Source organism: Perissodus microlepis, chromosome 22 (genome assembly GCF_051167445.1).
Source record: "Perissodus microlepis isolate ML-2025 ecotype Zambia chromosome 22, ASM5116744v1, whole genome shotgun sequence".
Classification (NCBI taxonomy): domain Eukaryota; kingdom Metazoa; phylum Chordata; class Actinopteri; order Cichliformes; family Cichlidae; genus Perissodus; species Perissodus microlepis.
This window is the reverse complement of record NC_140481.1, coordinates 17,274,260-17,297,785: the sequence shown is the minus strand read 5'-3', so window position 1 is coordinate 17,297,785 and position 23,526 is coordinate 17,274,260. Positions and strand designations below refer to the sequence as shown.

The following is a 23,526-nucleotide window of genomic DNA, read 5'->3' as shown; positions in this document are numbered from 1 at the left end:
AACAACAACACAGAGAACGAAGAAGTCAGTCTCGCCCCTCCGCTGTCGGCAACAGCATCATTGTCCCCACCGGGTCCGGTGGCAGAGAGGATGGTCCAGCGGAACCGCAGCCGGGGATGCGAATGACAGCCACAGGATAATGTCCCTGGATGTATGCAAGTTTCCGAATGAAGTAGTGACCAAGTGAGACGACCGTGTAAGTAGAGCGACGGAGATGCTGCCCGGCTGTAGGTAGTTGAGGCTAACATATCTCGCTAACGTTAACCTGAGACAGGAAAAGAGACGCTTTGCTAGCGTCGGTAACGGCAGAAAGGTAAGCTGCACTGGGTGTTAACGCTTCCCAGCGGCGCCGCCACAGCCTGCGAAAACGTTAAAACTACCGGCAAAGCGTTTTGTTCGGCAGCATCACAGAAACTACACACCTACCACTCGCTTCCCAGTTGGGGTAGTAATTCAAGCAGACTGTACGGGTGTTGAACAAAGGAGCTTTAACCGAGGGGCCGCATGGACACAAACATGCAGAGAGAAGTCGGCCACTGTTTGTTTTGTGCTCCATTTCATGCTGACACACTTCGGAGACACCCACACGAGGTCTGACCTGAATATTTAGCCGATATACGGCGACCCAGCTAATTTTGGTAAAATGCCCAGCTGCTAGTGAAGTCAGTCGCGCTGTATTATCGTATTATTTTTATTATTATTAATGTTGTAACGCAGCTTCTGCCTTTGACTCACAAGTTTTATGCCCCTTTTAACGACCATACATTGTCCCGCAGCAGTTTATAGAGTGGCTTGATTGCCCAGAGTTTGGCTGAGGTTTTACCACTGACGTGTTACAGCTGACAGCAACTTTTGATAACAGCAGCAACACTCCAGTGGCTGTCATGTTTTATGTGTGTTTGATTGTTTTTTGTTTTTCATTTAAAGCGATCGCTTTAAATTAGGCTTGTGACATGGTGACAGGTTGAACGTAAATGCTTTGATCCTCTTTGAATTTACTTTCACAATAGTTTGCAGCACATCATAACTGGTAAAACCTAAAAATCAGAGGAACGTAAGATTGGCAAATTCAAGGAAACCCTCAAACAAAGTGTGTGTGTTTTCAGAACAGCTTCAGGACTCTTTGGGGTTGGCTGTAAAATGCTCGGGAAGGCCCTCCATCCCTCCAGCTTTGATAAACACGATAATGCTAAATTTGTTGCATCAGTCCAAAATTTCTCCTAATAGGTGTTTCAGTTGGACTTAAATAATATTATTATCATTTTCATGCGTATTAAACTGTTCAGTGACCCAGTGTGCCCTACAAATGGTTGCATTGTCATCCAACCCACCACCAACATAACCGAGCAACTTGATCCCCATACTATAGGGGAAAGAGGGTATGGTTTTTCCTGTTGCCTAACAGGACTGACTGAAACCCAGCATTGAATGCCTGTTTTGTAATTAGATCTCAAATCATTAGTCAGTTATCGGGTTGTGGAAAAATAATCCACAACCTGGTCCCTCAGCCACACACTGCCATATTCTGTCTTCTCTAAAATTCAGATTTGCTGGTATGAATGCTATTATAAATCACTGGTCAGTAAGGACAGTCTTTTTTGTGTCATCTTACAATTTATGACACTGAAACAACAGTTTTCTGTCATTTTATTGACTAAGGATGAGACTAGACTGCTAATAAAAAAGTAAAAAATAACTGCTAGTCAAAATCCTAATGACATTAAATCTTGTTTGATATTAAGTGATTCATTCGTCTATAAAAAAAGAAAGAAAGCAAAGAGCAATCCATTACTTGTTTTGTTGCAATAGTTGCAGACTCTTTCCAAACTTTCACCATAAATTGCTTTTTTTGCATGATTTGGTCTAAATCGGGGTGTGTTGCTGACTGGGTTTCCGAGAAGCTCGAGCACCATGACTGAGTCCTTGTTAGTGGGAGTCATCTGACGGGATTCATGTGTTTAGGATTCTTGAGCTCATGAGTCATTACGTCACAACTATTGCATTGCCTAAAATGGGGAAGACCATATGTATCAGAGGCCTGTTCTGAGTAGCTCTGTGTTATGAGGCTAACTAAATATTGTTGACTTTCAAGCGTGATTCATAAAACATGCCTCTGAAATTCAGCCTAGCAGATGAGTGCCAAGTTAACAAGCAGTGGAACACTTACTGTGCCTCAGTTCCACCCCACCATCGAATGACGTGTAATAAAGTCAATAGCTGTGCTCCCACTGTGAACAGCGGCACTTGTGATCGCTGGAATTCAAAAATTCCTTCATGTCCAAACTTCCTGTCCTTATTTAGTATGAGAGACAGAGAGGGAGGTACGTGGAGATGTGAAGTGAACTGGAAGTAAACCAGCATGCACAAAACAGAGCCAAACAGACAGACTGACCTATTAACTACAGTCCCCACCACCACCACCACCCCCCCCACGACCCCCTCCACGACCTCCCTCCAGATATATACAAACACACACAAGATCCGGTCTGCTGTGTGCATCACGAGAGAACTTGCAGTGGCTATTATTCACCGGTCTGTCAGTGTGTATTTTTCCTGTCTGTGTCCCTTTCTGTCACAGCAAAGAAAAGGGAGGCAGTCAGCCATGTTATTCAAATGTTCCAGAGCCCGGCCAGCCAGCGGCCAACTGTAGCCGGGCTAAAAAGAGGCTCTTTGTGAAGGCCAGACAGATGGCTATAGAATGAAGACTGTAATGATACCCTCAACAGCGCAATACACACAGAGGCCCATGCACTCATTACACAGTCCACTCATTACAGCATGTAATACCGTGTGTTAAAGGCACACCAAACTGTGTAAGTGTTTGTGAGTAAGAGAGAGAAAGAAGGAGAGGTGGAGAAGACGAGTACATCAAGCAGAGATAATGTACAATATGTGAAAGGACAGAGAGTGTTTGTTTGTGTCCCATATCTCTCATCTCTTATATTGCTTGAGATATATATATATATATATATATATATATATATATCTCTTTTAAAAAAAAAAAAAAAAAAAAAAAAAAAAAAAAAAAAAGCTTTCCAGGCCAGTTCTTCTTTTTAAGGAAATGGTGGGAATCCAACGGTTATATTTTGATAACCTGTGAATCTGCAGTAGGTTTATAAGCTGTTGCTGGGAGAGTAAGCTCTGCTGGGGCAGCCATAGCTGTGACGCTTGTGATTCTTTGGTTTAGCGGCTGAGGGGGAAAGTAAAACTGGTTTGGGTCCAGCATGTTAGTGCTGCATGGTTTAACACACTCTCAGAGTCTCAGTAGCAGAAGAGCATGTAAACAGTGGAAGACATGCAGATTTTTTTTTTTTTTTTATCTTACAACAGTGACCTAACTGGACACAATGGTCCAGAATGGTCAGCTGTGGTAATATCGACTGTCTTTCATCAACCAACTAACAAATCAATGGCTTGGATATCATCAACCTTCCCCTCTGGCCTGGCTTCTTTACAACTGTCTTTTTTTTTCTGTCCCTCTGTTTTCTTTTCTATTTTCTATAAAATGGCATCTGTCCATCTAACACACAGCTAATCAATGAATGGACTCAATCGATTGTTTGCCTTTTTTTCATCTGCTCTTATTCCTTCTTTCCACCTTCATTTTCTCTCTAATCAATTCCGACTTTTCTCTTCTTTGCAGGGAAGGAAACGCTGAACCATGTTGCTCTAAGTCGTGACCTGTGGAGTACGGGGGGGGGTGGAGAAAGAGGAGGAGGAGGAGGAGGAAGAGAGGAGTAGTGAGGCATTGGCCACAGCTTCGTTTTAGGTGGCCGTTTGCGAGCCCGAAGCGATGGGAAACACAGCCACCAAGTTCCGCAAGTCCCTTGTGAACGGTGACGAGGCCCTGGCCTGGCAGCTGTATGAGGGCAACCCTCAGTTCAGGGACGGTCTGGACCCAAACGCATCGTATGGAGAGCAGTATCAGCACAACACACCCATGCACTATGTGTGCCGCCACGCCATGACACGTCTGCTCAGGTAAAAGTCAGTCTCATGCAATGCAGCAGTTATCCAGTGCAGTTAGGAGGGCAGTGAGTCATGTTAAATTGAATAACAATTAGCAGCATGTCAGATTTAAGACATTTCTGAGAATCACCATATCTGTAATTGCCTTTGATGGCAAGAAAGGCCACTTAATGTGCGGAGGCCCAAAGACGCCAGTCGCATATATACTGTAAGATTATGTAAATGATGTTACAGGGAGCGGGGAAAGTGCATTAGCCATGAGGAGCTGTTGAAATAAAATGTAGTTAGACCCTTAAAGGCACTTACTTTATAAGATATAAAACTGCAAGCCACCATCTCAAAAATGACCAATGGCTTGAATGAGCACTTCTGAGAGTCTTGTTAAAGGTTCTGATTTTTATTTTTTTTGTTGTTGTTTTAATACGCGATGAGTTCACGGAACCTGTTATCAGAACTGCTATTTCTAGGCTGACCGTGCACACAACAGCTGTTTTCTCTGTCATTCTGTTTTGTTTTATTCAGCACAGAAGAAAACTTGGCTTAAGTATTGCTCCCCTGCTGTCTTTGAAACGAGCTGGTCCTCCTGGATTTGTTAGGCCTCAGTCACGCAGACCTCGAGACTGATTGCTGCTCCCCTGGCAACTGCTGGTCGCTAGGGAAAAATGTTATTCCCTGACTGGTTGGCGAATGGTTGCTGGAAATTGATCGCAAAGAGAGTGCTGCATTGAAAACTTCTTCATGATTACTCTGGTTGATAGCAGATTGCCTGTAGTTTACGTGGAAGATGCCGACTTGTCTGTAAACACTTGGTATTTACTCTTAAGAGCTGTAGTGACACTGGAGAATGCTTCACAAACCAGAAGTGGAGAATGTAGCCTTCTGTGTAAAAGTTGTACAATCACCATTCCAGACATAGAAACTGCACAGCCCTAAATATACAGAAAGAGCAGTGGATGGTGGGGATGGGAGAGTCTCTGGTCTCCGTCTGTCAGTCTCACTTTGCATCGCACATCTCACAGTTTCACTGTCACTTTGCAAGCATTTGCAGACAAGTCGGCATCTTTCATACAAACTACAAGCAATCACACGAACCTGCTAGCAACCAAAGCAGTTGAAAAGTGGCTGTCAGTGCAGTATCCTCTTTGCGACAAATTTCACCTATCAAAAACCAGCAGCTTCAAGCTACCGCTTGCCAACAAATTTTTCCTTTGTGAACGGTGGTTGACCGGATGGTCACTGACCAATCTCTAAGCCTGTGTGATTGAGGCCTTAGGTGGTTCCTCTATAAATCAGACACTGAGCTACTTGTGGTCTATGTAGCTTCCAGCATCTGTCCGCCTTTGGTTGTTCGACAAATTAACACCTCTTGGATGTTTGCTGCAGGCTAACGAGTTGTCATAAACTCAAGTAGCACTCCTGCTCTGCTACCATGCTGCTTGCTCTACTGTGCCCCGCCTGCTTGCTCTCTCGCACACACGCAGTAATAGCCGCAAACTGAAATCTGGCGAGAGAAATTACAGAGAAACTAGCGAGACATTCACACTGTAGTGAAGTCAAAGACAAACACAACATCCTGGTAAATAAAGTAACTAAAACATTTCAGTTTTTTTAGCTTCACTGGCACATTTCTTGCTTCTTGTTAGAATATTTTTGCATCAGCACGAAGCTTCCTAATGTCTGAAAATACAGCTGTTAAGGTCATCTCATGTAAAGCTTCATAGACTTCACAGAGTATGTGAACTAAGCTTGTATTACAATTTTGAGAAGTTGATAAGGATGCTGGAGAGGCAGATCTGATCTAAGGCTTTCTGGGAATAGTGTGTTTCCAGTACTATGCAAGTCTTACTGGGAAATTCCATCCGCTTTTGTGTACATTCCTTTAAAGCTCTTTCTTGTGAGTCTCTCTGCTTAATGAAGTGCGGTGCTAAATCACTACAGTTCCTCTTTAAGAGTATTAAAAGATTTGAATTCATTGCATGGCTATTGTGCTGTGAGGAGTTTCACCGCCTGCACACTTTCTCAAAACAAGAGTTCGCAGAAATAGACAGACAGCACCATCAACAGCAATCAAGTCAACAGACTGACAAAAACCACAGAGTCACTAAGTCAAACACAGCCTTAAGAAAAGGGGTCAAACTATAGAAAAATATAGCAAGCAGCACACCAGTGGGCCTTTGTTACCTCCTGCAGAGATAATCAAGCTGCTGGCCTTGACCATGACAGCTGATTCAGTGACTCAGTAGTCTTCCTCCTCTCCTCCTCCTCCTGCTTACATTTGTCCTCTCTCTTAGCCTTTCTTACCATGATTACGGGGGTCGGGGGGCGGGGGTGCATTATCTGTCTATCTGCATGTGTGCACACGGCCGTGTGTGTTTAAAGGAGGTGGAAAAAAACTGAGACTCGGCAACTGCTTAATGCGTCTGAGAATATAACACAGTGAATCAATCCATGTGCTATTTGTGTTCCTTCCTACTAACCTATAATGGGCCAGAGAGGCGTGCCGAACGCAGCGCTCTGCTCCTGATAAGCATCAGAGGAAAGGCTTCTTTGTTCCAGCAGTTCAGTTGGACAGTGGCAATAGAGAGACGACCGAGAAATCTCAGACAAAATAAAGACTCACAGAGGACGAGCGTGGGCTGCTGGATGGAGAGTCTGTTTCAGATTATTTTTAACACGTATCTGCTTCGTGTTTATTCGCTCTCTGCTAGTCGTCTCTGTGGGTCGAATTGGCAAGTAATCCCGTGAGAAGTGCAAACTGGAAAATCTCAAGTAGCCCTATTACTGGAAAACTGGGTGTAGTTCAGGAAGTGTAACCCTTCCTCCACGACAAGTCACAGGAAAAAATATGTAAATAACAACTCGGATGTCATTGTGAACAGTTTGTTTTTCTTTTGTTGAAAGAATCAAAAGAGTACATTTCAACTGCCGACTTCATTTATTTATTTTTGAGTCTCCTCAAGCTGATTTGCTTTTCAGCCATGTGTACGACAAAGTAGTTAGTTTTAACACTCCGCTGAGGTTTCCTGCTATAACAGGATATATAACTTATAAATAACTTCACCGCAACAACACAAAACATGTGACCTCCCCACAGCCTGCTTATATTAGGGCCATCCATCCTGAACATCGGGATTTGTGCATGTATATGTGTGTAGAGGTGGTGGTGGAGGGGGTATTGGGTTGGGGTTGGGAGGGAATAATTAGTGATTATTGCTGTGCGGATGAATTGGCAGTGCACTGTCATTAGAGAGAAGCTGCAGGGGCTTGTGGCTGACAGGATAAGAGGGTCAAAAGTGGAAAAGCAGGGCAGCAGTGGAGGAGTAGACTGAAGGACTACACACTGAGAAACTTCAAATTCAGAAGCATCGACTGCCGTGTCCAAATTGTGCAAGAGAGGGCGAGGCTTTACAAAATCTTTTCAGCTGGTGTCCTTACAATTGTAAATCCTGTGACATCCTATTTTTTTTCTTCTCCTTTTATTGAATTTGCATTAGAGAGAGTCATTTCATGTGCAACACTATTTGTGCTGTGCCGCTGATGAAAAAGAATCTGTTTTTCTTCGCTGGCTTTATCGCAAATAGGAAGGTGTAGGGGGGAAAAAAACAAAAAGAGACTTTGGTTTTTAAAATGTAAAAAGAAACTTGAAAAGGGAAATGTGCTGAGGCATATAAAAGAGTGGAGAGGTAATCAGTAAATGGAGGTTTCCACAGACATAAAGCAGGGGAAACTATTTTACTAAACAGAACTGCAGCTACAGTCTTACTCCCAGAGCAACTGGCACATCCATCACCCGCTAAGTGTGTGTGTTTGTGTGTGTGTGTGTTTGCGCTCACACCCGTCAGCCAGCATGTCCATTATTTCAAAGATGTTAAACAGAAATAGTCGATATTATGCCATCTTTACCTTGTCTCTTCATTTCACTGTCCATTTTACTTCCATAATTCATCTTCCTCTTCTCTTTGACTCTGTTTCAAGCCTTCCTCCTGTTACTGTCAGGCCTTTCCTCTCTTTCCACCTCACATGTGAATACCTCTGAACCGGTTTTACCCTCTTTTATCTAATCTCTTCATTCTTGTCTGCATCATTTAGGTCCTTCCTGTTCAGCAAAGAAGGAAACCCCAACAAGCGCAATGTGCACAATGAGACTTGCCTGCATGTGCTGTGCCAAGGCCCACAGATCCTGCTGCTGCCAGAGGGAGCGCTGTCACCACGACTGGCCAGACCACAGAGGGACGAGCAGCGCCGTGCAGACTGCCTGCAGGTACAGACGCACAAGGGGGGGGCAAATATAGATTAGTGTCTACGCTTGCATGGCAGTGGGAATAAACTGCATTCTATGAAGCCACAGCTGATAACAAAGCATGTGGTGTGTCTTTCCATTACCAGATGATCCTGAACTGGACTGGGGCCAGGCTAGAGGGAGGCCAGTATGAGAAAGCTAATGTTAACGCCACCGACAACCACCACAGCACCTGTCTGCACTATGCTGCCGCTGCAGGCATGAAGAGCTGTGTGGAGGTGAGACAAAGTCTTGGACGCTATTCAAACTCCAGGGTTTTTCATGCATATGAAAATGTTTGGAGTCCAACAAAGAGGTTTTGACCTTCAACCAAAGGTCAAAAAGCAGGGCAGTGCTTAAAAAAACAATAATTTAACCCTTTTTTAAAATGTGATTTAGTTGATTCAAAGTTAAAATACACTTTTTGAATATGAAGTTGTTGTAATGACAGTAAAATACAGATACTTCTGTTAAGTAACAGACTCTTTTAACCCTGTATGAATGCTTGCATGTGTAGTCACTACCCAAAGGTCAATTTAAGTTCAAATCCTATTTTCTCTGCGGGTGATCTGTATTTTATGTAACTGGAACAGTCAAATAATCTACAATCCAATGATTTTGAATTATGCCAACTCCTCGTATATCTGCTTTGCATTTTACCAGCTCAAACGAGCACTTAGGCAGAAAATTAACCTCTTCTGGAATAAAAGTTTGCATAAATCTTACATGTATGACCCTGTGAAAATCAGAAATTCGATTTTTTTAAGATAAAAAGTTTTAAGACTTTTCCGTTGGCTTCTTGATCTATACTTACCAAAAACTGTCTTTTGAGTCCCGTTGATTTTAATCTCTTTCGCTGTCTGCCTGTACTCCTCTTGTAATTTTTTTCATCTCTTCCCCTTTCCCATATTTTTGGTTTCCTGTCCTGTTGTTTTCTCATCTTCCCCTTTGTGTTCCTGCTGTTTGCTCCCATTGTCTTTGCCTCTTCCTTCCTCTGCGTCATTTGTTGAAAGTGCCTTAATTTCTTGTTTCTCTCTATTATCTATTTCTCCCCTCTTTCTCCCCTTCCTTTTGTTGCCTCGTCCCTCCTCTAGCTGCTGATCCAGAGTGAGGCGGACCTTTTTGTGGAGGACGAAGACAAGCTGACGCCATGCGATCACGCCGAGCGGCACCACCACACCGAGCTGGCCCTCAGCCTGGAGTCGCAGATGGTTTTCTCCTCCTCTTCAGCTCAGCAGTCACACACAGACGCACACGGTGAAACCAACCTGCTGCAGTACAAGGAGGTGAGACCGTGGTTACCCAATGTAGGGTTTCCCTGCTGGCCTAAGTTATTTTTAAGCTTTTTAGTCACTGTTGCGTCTTTAAAACATTTGCTTGACAAGGAGTATCCTTACTGTGCACAAGCATGTTCATTTAGATCTTATGATTACATTTTTGCATAGAAAACAACTCTTGTGTACAAATTCAAACAAGAATTGAAATATTTATCAGATTTAAGGTTCGACTTTTTGTTTTATGAAGATAATGAGGACTGGTAAATGTATGGCAATAATGTGATTACACCAGATTACTCTTTAAGTGGAGCATTTCCAGCTCCCTATTTTCACTTGTGGACTATATCTATGCTAGGGTTTGGTGATAATGGAGAAAACAAAATACTGAATAGCAGATTATCTGTGATTGCAGGTAGCAGCATTTATTAGTGCAAATGAAATGAACAGGATTTCCATTCTTCTTTTTCATTAAGTTACTGCCATTGATTCAGAGCAGCAGCAGCATGAACGTACAATAGCAGTTACATGGCATAAGCACAAAAATATCTTGGGTCAAGCTTTTTAACCAGTTGCTTAAAGCCCTCATTTACCACCTAGTGAGCGCTCCAGCGGGACTCAGTGCAGTCATTTAAGTTTTGATTGCTAGTATCTGCTCCTCGCATTTCTTCATAGCGTGGTTGTACTCAATGGTTTGTTTTGCCTCAAGTGGTGAAACAAATTTAATGTTTCTTGCATATTTTGCAAAGTACTGCAGTGGCTCCTTTTTTAGATACTGAATTGTTATCAGAGAATGACACGTAGCTTTCGCTCTCAGACGTGTCTGCTTGTCTGTGTTGTTGCACAATGAGACAAGCCCAGAATTTATACCGGTATTATTGCCATTATATGATATGGCACAGCTCTAATCAAGGATAGCTTTGCTTAATTCACAGTATAGAATAATCTGTATTTATTTTATGTTTGTGCAGCACTTAAGCTCATCTACTGCCTGGAACAAGCTGTTTTAGCTCCTCTCTCTTTAAGGCGGCTTTCTTCTGACTGGTTGCCCATCGTGACCAAAAAAACGAAACGGCGAGGAGCTTCGGTCTCACAGTCGGAGCTGTGTGCCTCAGATGACCATATTGAGAATTGTTATCAGTTTCCACTGATATCATAAAGATCCAAGATTAGGCGCTCTGTCCGTGAAGCAGAGCGTTTATGGCGCTCTGAATCCTGAGCTTTAGGCTTACACGGATTACTTACACGCACGTTGACCTCATTATTTGAAACTTTGGACATCAACATAAGCGTTTATCATTGTAACATGAATATGACAGAAAATAAGAAGCGTAAGACTAGCAGGTCAAATTTAAATCATGTGAAGATAAAGAGGTAGATGGTTGCCCTCATGAACTTGTACAGTGTGTTTATTTTTCAGATTCAAGACTATATATCTTAGGACAGTGAGGTCACCATTGCTAATCTGTGTAGATTAAAACAATCTGGGGGCGAAATGTGCTGTCTGTATTTTGAAGGTCATGTATGTGATTTTGTTTCAACACTGTGTCCAACCTGAACTGTACTTAGTGTTTTGTGTTCTGCATTTGTGCAGACACTGTTTATAGATTTTCAGAATATTTCTACTCGGGTCTCCAGCTTCTTGGCCAGATTGTCCCTTGTTGATGTTCTCTCTTCACAATCCACAACTTACAGTGGTTCTTACACGTATATAGTAATACACAGATCCACAGATACACACACCACGTCTCTGAGTCCCAGTTAAACCGAGGTCACCAGCACCGCTGTATAGCTGCGGCTGCTGCCAGCTGATAGCATTTTGATCTTCCTTCCTGCAGCCAAATCCATGCTAATGCTTAATCTGTCTCACCCACCTCCACCCCCAACCCCGACTGCCCCACATCCCAGTCCTTTTTATCGTTTCCACATTATCTTTTTCACTTCTTTTAACATTTTTCAGTCTTATATTTTGTATTCTGTTTTTGTTTTTTGTTTCCATCTTTTACCTTCCCTCTGACTGCGGGTTTTTCTCTTTCTCTTCCTAACATTTCTCCCCCTCTGTATCCTGTCAGCCTTACGAGGGGTTGAAGATTCAGGATCTGCGCAGGCTGAAGGACATGTTGATTGTAGAGACAGCCGACATGCTGCAAGCCCCCCTCTTCACTGCAGAGGCCCTGCTTCGAGCACATGGTTTGTCATAAAGTTGACGTTCATACGTGACCTTAAGTAACCCTCGCAGCGCTGTTGTCACGATGCATGCGTTTGTCTCAGTCTTTCTAATAACGTTTGACTTGCTCAGACTGGGACAGAGAAAAGCTTCTGGAAGCCTGGATGTCCGACGCTGAGGGCTGCTGCCAGCGCTCTGGTGTCACCATGCCGACCCCACCGCCTAGCGGGTACAACGCCTGGGACACCCTGCCCTCCCCCCGCACTCCTAGGACCCCACGCTCTCCCCTCACACTCACTCTCACTTCTACCACCGACAGCTGCCTCACGCCTGGAGAGGAGGGCCTGGCCATGGTGAGCAGTGGTGATATATGTTAATATAAGAACATCAGTCATTCATGATGAAAAATAGATCATGTATGAAGGCATATTTAGTACAGGGTAGACTCTTTGTGCGCTTTCTTTTTGAAGGCAGAAAACGATGTCTCATTTATCTAATGGTTGCAGGTTAATGTCTAATCCTACTAAAAAGGGGATCAAGGCCATCAGCAGTAATTCTTTGTCATTCCATATAAACATTAGCCTCTGGTTTACTGTCAGTCTTGAGGAAGTCTGCCTGAAAATCAACGTTGAGGTTTTCTGTTAGGTTTTCAGAATGTTTGACCTGTGAGGTGGAACATTTGCAGAATAAGATAAAAGCTGTTTGGGCCGTAGAAGAAATGCCAGAGAGTCTGATATGGCTAAAGTACAACAGTCCAGCAATCTGTGGCCTCAAAAGTACAGAGTTAATCAAAGACAGAACATCCTGAACTGGTTCTGCTATTGTATTTCTCCTCTGTGTATGAGGATGGAGATGACATGTCAAAGAGAAGTAATCTTATCAACAGAATAAAAATAATTTGAAATCATGTGACTGATTTGCTCCGTCCCCCCTCCAGTGTGGAATCTGTCTCTGCTCCATCTCAGTCTTTGAGGACCCAGTGGACATGTCCTGTGGCCACGAGTTCTGCAGAGCCTGCTGGGAAGGGTACGCGCATGAACATTCAGTGTGTAAGCGTGTGTGTTTTTTATTGAAGCAGATGTGTTTTAGCTCAGTTCTGTGTGTGTGCGTTTCTCAGGTTCCTCAATGTAAAGATTCAGGAGGGAGATGCTCATAATATCTTCTGTCCGGCGTATGAGTGCTACCAGCTTGTGCCTGTGCATGTGATAGAGAGCGTGGTTTCCAGAGAGATGGACCAGCGCTATCTGCAGTTTGACATCAAGGTAGAAGTCAAAATAATCGTTTGCACCTTCTCTTCAAGACTGGGCCTTTGTTCTGCTTCTTGTTGCACTATTTAGTGACATTTTCTTTGTTTCTTCAAGGTTCTCTGATTCACTTCTCTTCACGTTCCCTGTCTGTTCTCTGACATTGTTTCCAACATCCCCGTTTGCAGGCATTTGTGGAGAACAATCCATCCATCCGTTGGTGTCCTGCAGCTCGTTGCGAGCGGGCGGTGAGGCTGACCCGACCGGGCCCGGGGGACACTGACCCATCAAGCTTCCCCCTTCTGCCCTCACCTGCTGTTGATTGTGGAAAGGGTCACCTCTTCTGCTGGTAAGCTGCAGGATTTATGATTCAGACATGGCCATGTTTTATTGACACTGTCACTGACATGTAATTTAGCAAAGTCGGACACAAGTCTGGATCTGTTACATTACAGGCTAGTGTGTTATTTAACCCGAACACCTAAATATTATAGTCATTTTATGTTCATGCAGCTGGACAAAGGCTGCTGTGTGAGCAGTAACGTCAGCATTGTGCACGCAGATCATAATGGCATGAATAAATATTGGTTTATGAAATGTGCATACACATTTTCTAACTTACTACGCAAAAAAGAGTTATTACTGCTTAATCTGAAACCACGCCAGCCAAATCTGTTTTATCAGAAACTTTTACTTCTTTCTCTCTTTGTGTTCCCTTCTCTGTTTTCTTTATTCCCAGAAACTCTTAGGATTCAGTGTTTGCTCTTATGCTTATGTAGTCTTGGTTAGCTGGATTTGACTTTATTAACTTCTCTCTTTATCTCCCGGTGTCTGCAGGGAGTGCCTTGGCGAGGCCCACGAGCCATGTGATTGTCAGATGTGGAGGAACTGGCTCCAGAAAGTCACAGAGATGAAGCCTGAAGAGTGTATGCCTGTGCTGTTTTGTTTGTTTTACTGTAACTTTAGCTGCCCAGCAATATGGTAGTTAAGAGCAGCTGTCAGGACGTCTTATCTGGATGTGCCTGCTGTATTTTATGTGATGCTGGCAGGTGTTTAAGTCACTAATATTTGCGTAATGTGCCGGAATGTGTCTGCAGGCCAGGTGTTAGACTGCAGAGATGTTGCTAATGTGTGTGCGTCCACCTGTGTGTTTGTGTGTGCTTTCCCACAGTGGCAGGTGTGAGCGAGGCCTATGAGGATGCTGCTAACTGCCTGTGGCTGCTGACCAACTCCAAACCGTGTGCCAACTGCAAGTCTCCCATTCAGAAGAATGAGGGCTGCAACCACATGCAGTGTGCCAAGGTGAACACTAAACTCTGTCTGCTGTGTGTCTTCGTTTAAAGGCATGAATGTTGATTGCTCGGTGTATTAATTTTTTTTTCTGTAATTAATTTTATTCCTAATAAATTAACCTTGATGTTTTTCTCTCCGTGTAGTGCAAGTATGACTTCTGTTGGATCTGTCTGGAGGAGTGGAAGAAACACAGCTCATCAACAGGTGGCTACTATCGCTGTACTCGCTATGAGGTCATCCAGCAGCTTGAAGAGCAGTCCAAAGAAATGACTGTAGAGGTATAAACACTTACTCACTCATAAAATGGAGAATACACACACACTTTATCCCATATAAGCTTCCACTGATGTAAAAACACTTGCTGGACACTTTTTTTTGGTCCAGTTTGTTAGTACCTGGTTGGACCCCCTTTCCCCCTGAAAACATTGCTCTTAGATTTTGGTCCATATTGACATAATAGGGTCACACAGTTGCCTGCCCAGCTGTGATGTGAATCTCGTGTTTCACCGCATCCCAAAGATGCTCTATTGGATTGAGATCTGGTGACTGTGGAGGCCACAGAGGTCACAAGGTGCATTATCCTGCTGGAAGTGGCAATCAGAAGACTCTTACATTGTGGTCATATAGGGATGGAGCAGCTGTGGTGTTTAGACGATGGTTATTTGGTACTAGGGGGCCTCCACACCATTAAATGACCAACACCAGCCTGAATTGTTGATACAAGCAGGATGGATCCATAATATCATGTTATTTTTGACTTTGTCATTGGCAGCAGAAATTGGAACACATCAGACCAGGCAACATTTTTTTCAATCCTCTGTCAAATTTCACTGAGCATGTATGTTTCCTGTTCTTAGCTCTTCTGCATATCGTAGTTGTAATTAGGGCTGCCACAAACGATTATTTTGATAGTCGACTAGTCACCGATTATTTTTGCGATTAGTCGACTAATCAGATCATCATCCATTGGACGTAAAACGTACAGCTTATTGCACCAGCATCCATCTGCTCTTATATAACTATCATTAGCTTACAGCTTTAAGTGTTTAAGGTATGTGCTAACTAAAAATAAAGACAAGATGATAGTTTATTAAATGTTAATGACATTTGCAGACAGCTGAGTTTAATAAACTCAACTGTCTGCTCCTTGCTATCTAAAATATAACGGGAGCATCTCACACTTCTGATAATCAGCTGTCTGCTTGATGTTTATTCAGCTGTGTAAAAACTATAACTTTAATCTCAGCCAAACCGATTTACTCAGGAACAAATAAAATACTGAAAAAAGACAGATAACTTAAAAATGTTATTGTTTAAGTGACTTATATATATTTAACCTGAGTAGCGAAAGACGGCGGTGGGTTTGAAAACGATTTGCCGGGAGTCCGGTGCTCTCACGGGCTTTAATGAGCCTTGCCCCCTGCTAGCTATCGAGCTAGTGGGTAACAGACGTCTCCGAAAACGTGGGAGCGCTTTTGAAAATATGTGGTGTCCTGATAAACTGAGCAGATATTTGAGGTTTACACAGCTACATTCTCGCCTGAAAATATGTTAAACGTTTATTTTGTGACCCAGAAAGAATAATAAGAGTAACATTAAAACTAACTAGCTGCCGCCATTGTTGGAAACTGTTCTGGGCCGCGCTATTAATTATGGGACACAGCTTCTTCTTCTTCGGGGTTTAACGGCAGCTGGCATCCTTGTACATGCAGTGCTGCCATCTTCTGTTTCAGTCCGTTATTACACTCTTAAATCCTACTACTCATTCCCGCGTCTTTTGGGATCTAACAAAGCTTCAAACGACGAGTCGACTATTAAATTAGTCGTCGACGATTTTAATAGTCGACGTAATCGTGACTAGTCGACTAATCGTGGCAGCCCTAGTTGTAATGTTGTTGTTTGAGTTACTGTTGTGTTCCTATCAGCTCATGGCAGTGTGCCCTTTTTCCTCGGACCTCTGGCATCTACAGGGCATTTTCACATGGAGAACTGCTGCTCACTGGATATTTTCTCATCTTACTCTCTGTAAACCTTAGAGTAGATCAGCAGTTTCTTAAATACTCAGACCAACAACAACACCACGTTCCAAATCACTTTAATCACCTTTCTTCCTCGCTCTTATGCTCTATTTGAACTTCAAAGGGTTTTCTGGACCCTGTCTACATGCAGTGAGTTGTTGCCATGTGATTGGCTGATTAGATATATGTATTAATGAGCAGCTAAATAGGTATAGCTGAGCGAGTCTGTATTCACACAAATATACAAGTTGTTCAGTCTCTTTCACTGAGTACAGTTAGTGAACACACACACACACACACACACACACACACACACACACACACACACACACACACACACACACACACACACACACACACACAGAGAGAGAGAAATGAAGTAAGAGTTTTTCTTTTTTTACAGGCAGAAAAGAAGCACAAAAGTTTCCAGGAGCTGGACCGTTTCATGCACTACTACACTCGCTTCAAGAACCATGAACACAGTTACAAGGTAATACACTCGACAGATACGTTCATAATGATGCAAACCTCACCCAAAAATCTAAAATGCTTCCAGAGAAACATCTCGTGATCATTTGGTGTGTGTATTCTCTCTTCTGTGTGTGTGTGTGTGTGTGTGTGTGTGTGTGTGTGTGTGTGTGTGTGTGTGTGTGTTAGTTGGAACAAAAGCTGCTAAAAACGGCTAAAGAGAAGATGGAGCAGCTGAGCAGGGCCTTCATTAGCCGTAAGTGTCCTGCACTGATCTCATGAAAAGGATTCAAAAGAAGTCTGAGTAAACTGCTTGCCAGCTGCAAGCCGTTTGCCCGAGAATAGCATATTTGTTTTTGCCAAAGCGCAAATAGATCATGCCTTTCAGACTCACACCCAAGCTTTGGTGCGTCGGGGTCATAAGACATTAATCCTGTGCTCATTAAAGTCATGGCTAGCTGTAAAATACGTGTCTTTTCTTCTGCAGGTGAAGGCACTCCCCCAGACACACGCTTCATTGAGGATGGCGTGACTGAGCTGCTGAAGACGCGGCGCGTGCTGAAGTGCTCTTACCCATACGGCTTCTTCCTCCAGCAAGGCAGCACCCAGAAAGAGATATTTGAGCTCATGCAGGTATTTTAATATATATCCAACAAGTGTGCATCCTCTGCATGAACAGGACTAACACCCCTGAAGTGCCTACAGGGATTCCTGGACTCTGTAGGGGTAAACTGTGTAGAACATAAACAAATTTTGGGGTGTATTATGGCCTTGGTGGACAGAGGACTGGGTACATCTGTTAAAATCTACATGCAAAAGAGTCGGTTTAATGTTTTTTTTTTTTCGCATTTCAGTCACACTAGATTATAAATGGGATGGAAACCTCTTATTAGGAAAAATCAGTGATTGCGCTATTTTTGCAAGTGTAAGTACTTGATGCAACCAAGTGGTCATGCAGAAGTTGAGCAGCACGATCAACCTACCACTGTTGATTGCAAGACGATTACACAGTCTGACGGGGGGAAGACAGTGTTCAACACTTTCTTCTGTTTGTCCTCCCAGACTGACTTAGAGATGGTCGTAGAGGATCTGGCCCAGAAGGTCAACCGTCCGTACCTGAGGACCCCGTGCCATAAGATCATCAGCGCGGCCCGCCTGGTGCAGCAGAAGAGGCAGGAGTTCTTGGCATCAGTGGCCCGTGGCGTCGCTCCCAATGACTCTCCAGAGCCTCCTCGCAGGAAGTAAGAAAGCACACACACAACGCACAGAGAGACAATATGGTTCTAATTTTGGCTCAAGTTAACAAATTCACTACATAGAGCCACTTAGAGGGATTCAGGGGATAAAGAAGTGGCATAAGAACTTAAACTGAAGCTGAGTGTTGTTTAGTTTGCTTCAAATGTGTTTTAAAAAAAAGTAATTGTGTGCTAACATTCATTTCAGTTACCCTGGAGGATCGTGGGATTGGGAGTACCTTGGCTTTGCTTCTCCTGAGGTAAACACAAACGCCTTCTGTCACACCACACTCACAAACACTAACTTCTCTTTGTTCTGCTAATATCTTGGCTCATGCCTCGCTAATGCTACTTCCTAAACCTCCGCTTTAGTGACCTACTTGTGTATGAGGTCGTATTAATGCATGACTGCGGCGGCAGCAGCTGACATAGTTTGCTTATGTGTGTTAAGATGGGAAGTCGGCACTCCGTACTGGGAGCAGATCAGAGAGAGAGACAGTCGCAGGTAATTCACCAGTTTTTTGGCATATTTAGGGACGAGCATGATGGGCTGAATGTTGTTTTCTGTGCTTGAGATTTTGATGCTGCCTGACACAAAATAGCTCCCTCAAGTTGTCTTTTTCTTATAATAGAACTCGAATAACTCTTTGCAGGATTATGCTGACATCCAGTACCGTCGCAGACACAGACCACGGCGCAGAGGAGACATGCTGAGTTTGCACAGCCTTAGAAGCAGCAGTAACACACCAGAGACCAGCAGGAGGAGTGACAACACAGGTGTGGCAAGCATTTTAATGCACCGTATAACTGGCTTATATAAAGTATTTAACAAAAAAAAAATTTTTCAGATTAATACAGCGTAGTGTTCATTAATTTATTGTTCTGTATACAGCCGGTACAGGCAGTATATTGGCAAACACTCTGTTCTGGACCCTGCCTATATTAATAAATTGTCTTGTCAGTGCACAAGACAACCAGTAAATGGGATTTTACTTTATTGCTCCATCAGTCTGTTCCAGTCGAAGCACCCAGAGCCATCGATCACTGGGATCAATTTGTAATCAAGCCACGCACAGCAGTCCGTGCTTTAATGTGACATTTCGTGTTTCAGAAGGCACGGAGAGGGGCGAGGGTCGCAGGAGAGCGCTCGGCTCGCTCGACGAAGACGATCCCAACATCCTTCTGGCCATCCAGCTGTCGCTGCAGGAGTCGCGCCGAGAACGAGGGCTGGAGGGAGGGATGGAGGGGAGGGTGGATCAGGAGAGAAGAGCGGCTCCAGCGGGAGACCTGGTCGATGCTGTTTTACACTCTCTCAACACAGAGGGTCCTCCAGGAGCCAGAGGCTCATCCTTCCCCGCGTCTATCCTGGATCCTCCTCACCCGCCTAACAGGACAGACTCCACCTCCCAGCCTTCTGTATCCAGCTCCCTTCCCCTCCCTCCGCCTCCTCCCTCCCTCAGCGCAGAGCTGCTGGAGCTGGGAGACAGCCTTATGAAACTGGGGAGCATAACCACTCCTTACGACCTGGACACAAACACGCAGGAGCAGCTCAGCTCACACCACACATACATACACAGTACACATGCTGCTCCTTACACCACTGAACCTGCCTGCAGCAACCCCAGCAGCCACAGACAGGATCAGAGTGCACTGACTACCCCATATGTGCTCGATCATATCACCATCACAGACCCTCGTTATGACAGCAAAGAGCAGACTTCCTGCCATTCGAGTGCATATTTAGCCAAGGCTGAATACACCGCCTCCTGCCTCCCCGCTCCAAACCCCGCACATCCTAGTTCCTATAACCGGGAACATGCAGCCACGTACAACAGCAACCCTAAACCAGACAGCTCCTACAACCCCTGCCCCGAACACAGCAGCTCTTACACCGCAGAGCGCCCTGCTGCCTACGCCGTCGAACGCCCCCCTAAATCAGACCCCCAGCCCCCTACCCAGTTGTGCCTCCCATCTCCAGAGCTTGAGCCAGAGCTGCTGCTCTCACCAGTGATTCCCCCAGGGGGCCCTTTCACCCCCAGTGACCCTCAGAGCCTGGAGCCCTTGGACCCCACAGCCAGCGCTCAGCTGCTGGATAACATCATGGCCTGGTTTAACAACAACATAAACCCCCAGAATAACCCGCAGAGCCTGGCTCTCATCCCCTCCCCGCCCACCACAGAGACAGACTCCTCTCCCGACACACACACCGAGACTGAGAGCCAGACCTCCGCCCCCATCCGGCAGCCCCTGGAGGGCGAGTCGGAAGTAGGCAGAGGGTCGGCGACCGGCCCACCGGGAGTCGAGGGCGTGAAGACGTCGAGGCCGAGCACTCTGGAGCTGGAAAAAAGAGACGCTGGAGAAGAGGGTGTGGACGCAGGGTGTGTGGCTGACCTGTCGCTGGACGAAGCGCACACACACCCGCATTCACACTCCCAACATGGAAACAGTCCCGCACACACTGCCCCGGCAATGGAGAGAGACTCAGACCTCGTCCTTCAGTTAGAGGAGGACCGGTCACCTGAAGAGTGGACGGAGCAGGAACACCTAGTGTGAAAGTGACAGATGTAGAGAGAAAGAGAAGGTAGAGCCGAGATAAAGAGAAAGAAAACCAATCAGAGAGAAGCACTGATGGATGATGCAAGATGTGTGATGGTGGTGCCTGTGTTTAGGGGGTGGAGTGTTTACTGTATGTATTATACTGTATTTAGAGAGGACTTAAAGACCTGCGGACTCTGTCCAGTAAAGATGATGTCATACACGTTTTGATTATTTTTAAGTGCTTTTTGTCTGCTCTAAAAACAGACAAATTATTCTTTGAAGTGTTTAAACCATGAACGGAGAGCTACTGATATCATAACACAACAAAATGCTCCATGTTTTAGTTTAGTTCTTTTCTTATTTTATTTTAACTCCCCACCTCTTCTGTTTGTCTCCTAAGTTTGTTCAGGGTGAAGTTTTGGTGCTGTTCATGCTGAAATCCAAACTTGCCTCATTTAACTACACTTGATTCTCACACTAACCCAACCACAAGCCAGTTCAGAGCTCCAAGAGCCAAATATATGAAGATAACTGTAACTTTGGAGCCTGTTTATAGCGTGCTGTACAATCAGAGGGCCTAATTCTGATTTCTGGACCTTCATGCACACTGTGCCTGTTTGTGTTAGTGCCAATACAGTTCTGATCTTTCTTTTCAGCAGGCTGGCACAGTCTGCTGCGTAAACGTCACACTATTACAGCACCTCTCTGCACGTGAAGGTCAGACGTCAGCCCCAGCTGCAGAGCAGCGCCCATAAAGCTGGAAGTTCAGTGGGTGCTTGTTTGCAGAGCAGATTGAGTTCTCTGTTTTTTGTTCTGGGGGGGGTTGTTGTTTTGTTTTTGTTTGTTTTTTTGCTACTCGCTGCACATTTCAAATGTTTTGTATCAAAGATGCGTCTTCATGTTTAATCTGCAGAGATTTACAGTGTTTTTCTGCCACTTTGGCTCAGTGTTAGTGCACCAGATCTCACGTAGCACACAAAATACAGTGGGTATTAAATGAGGTAATGCATCAACCAATCAAATTAATCTGAGAATAATGATATCCAGTATTTAACCTCCTCAGATCATTCATACTTGCTTTGATTTTAAAAACTACAAATATCACGGAGGAAATAATTTGGCATTTTAAGCTGAAGACTGACTTCAGAATGATCCTTTACTTTATTAAACCTGATAAATAAAATACAGTCAACAGGTTTAAAGTGCTTCAAACAAGTCGTCCAATCAAAATTATTAAATGTTAAACCAATTAAAAGAGTAAACAGTTAGCAGATGGTAAACTAAGATATCTTTTATCACTTTGGATTATACACAATGTGTTTTAAAGTTTGACTTTACACTGCAGCACATTTAAACAAGCTGATTTTTCATAAAAAGCGAGATTCCAGCCACTTTCACAAGTTTTGTCTTCACCGAAGCTGTTGTAAACGGTGTTTATACGACTGTAAAATAAATGAGAATATATTGTTAAAACGCTGCTGCACTGATTCATGAATCTGTTTATTGTTTGGTGCTCGTGTGAGCTGGTTCTTTGAGTCGTGCGGTTTCTGAGCCAAAGCAGGCATAACAAATACTGTAAATGTGAGCACATTTTATGGTTTTATGTAACTTTTTATCATATCTTTTCCACTACTTATAGCGCCCTGCAGTGTGCTCTAATCGATGGGACGTGGGTTTGGGTTTCTGCTGTATTTGATTCTTTTTATTCCTTTAATTATAGAGAAGATGTTTCTTTCTGTTGAGACCAGAGTTGTTGGATCTGTGTGCCTTTTTCTTTTTGTTTTGTTCTGATTGTATTTATCTGTTGCTATTTATTAGTGTCATTGCTTTTTAAACATGCTTCATAATGAAAGATGATGATGAAAACACTTTAATACACTGATTTTGTTTAATTTCCCCCCCACCCCCCCACCCCCACGGGTGAGTCGCAGCGCCCACATTTTCAGCCCTGAATGAAGAACCTCTTTGAGCCTCTCTGAAGGAATCCGCTGCTTTTCCACGATGATCAAAAAACACTTTATGTGAATGTTGAACTTTGATTTGACGCCGCCTTGGAAATGTAACTGCTGGGATGTCATCAAGCCTCAAATCTTTAAACTTTATTGCCCAAATACAATGTTTACAAGGGAACTAAACACTGCCTGCTGTGATGAGGACTGATTTGGTGCTCTGGGGAGTGAAATGAGAATAAATGTGGGGATTTTAAATGTCCTTTGATGGCATGCCAGACAAATACAAAGACACCCTTTGTAAAACTCAAACTGACTCACTTAAAACTGATCTTTAAGCATTTTCTGAAACCTGAAGTGATAAAGTGAGAACTGTGAAGGTAGCTGGCTCATAGCATTGCACGAAGCCCGCTGAGATGTGAGGGCAGTTGTGACATTTCAGGCTCCGCTCCCTGAGGATGGAGGGGATTCACGTCAGTGTTTGGGCACACGCTGCGTCTTTGTTTTGCAGAAACATGCTGCAGAGTGTCGGATGTGTGGTGGGGCTGCGGAGGGACAGTGGCTAAATATTCCCTTTTTTTGTGTGTGTGTGGCATCGATGGCGTCACGCAAGCGGTTGCATTAGTGTTTATGATTTAATGCTCCCTCATCTGACATCTTCAGAGTTTAAGAGATTGAAATTGCACTCTCACAGATTATACTTGATACATTCCCAGCTGGTCAAAAGAAAGGGTTTGATGTGTGGCCAAAACTAAAAATGAAAGTGTCAGTGCAAAGTTTACTCTCAATAAAAAGAACTGAAAGTGCACTGCAGTGACATTTTTATTTTTTTGTTTTAGTGCTTTGATTTCTGAACTTCCATCAGCAAGAAAAGGGAACATGTTCCCTGATTAGTCTCCTATTTATCGTAATGTACATGGTAGACTGACGTCTTTTCACTTCATGTTGCTGTCAAGTCCGCAACAGCTCTTAGCATGTACATGGAAATGATAAGTAAACCCATTATCTTTAGGTTTAGACTGCATTTATTTGAAAAACTTAACACAGCTGCACCTCAGGAGAACAGAAGTGTTAGATTTTTTCATTTGTTTT

The 23,526-nt window shown here is 43.8% G+C and overlaps 1 protein-coding gene across 4 annotated transcripts; it reads left to right on the top strand.

Moving 5' to 3' along the window:
• Positions 1-7: 7 nt before the first annotated feature.
• LOC146362860 (ankyrin repeat and IBR domain-containing protein 1-like) lies at positions 8-23,242 on the top strand. Of its 4 annotated transcripts, none has more exons than XM_084918602.1 (21): positions 8-196; positions 3,644-3,981; positions 8,059-8,230; positions 8,356-8,487; positions 9,343-9,534; positions 11,595-11,712; positions 11,822-12,042; positions 12,627-12,715; positions 12,807-12,951; positions 13,122-13,282; positions 13,771-13,859; positions 14,105-14,235; positions 14,370-14,504; positions 16,648-16,734; positions 16,902-16,968; positions 17,200-17,345; positions 17,775-17,953; positions 18,156-18,207; positions 18,399-18,452; positions 18,601-18,724; positions 19,062-23,242. In XM_084918602.1, exons 2-21 carry the CDS (start codon positions 3,794-3,796, stop codon positions 20,498-20,500), a joined length of 3,921 nt encoding a protein of 1,306 aa, XP_084774728.1. In that variant the 5' UTR covers positions 8-196; positions 3,644-3,793; the 3' UTR covers positions 20,501-23,242. The 4 variants fall into 4 exon arrangements, with proteins under 4 accessions (XP_084774728.1, XP_084774730.1, XP_084774729.1 ...); XM_084918601.1 differs by having other exon boundaries at positions 9-196; positions 19,059-23,242; XM_084918604.1 differs by lacking the exon at positions 18,399-18,452.
• Positions 23,243-23,526: the final 284 nt, after the last annotated feature.

Coding starts and splice junctions, on each gene's coding strand:
- LOC146362860 (XM_084918601.1), top strand. CDS start 3,794: ATGGGAAACACAGCCACCAAGTTCCGCAAGTCCCTTGTGAACGGTGAC. Junction 8,231..8,355: donor GCCGTGCAGACTGCCTGCAG/GTACAGACGCAC, acceptor TTCCATTACCAG/ATGATCCTGAACTGGACTGG. Junction 17,954..18,155: donor CCAGAGCCTCCTCGCAGGAA/GTAAGAAAGCAC, acceptor CATTCATTTCAG/TTACCCTGGAGGATCGTGGG.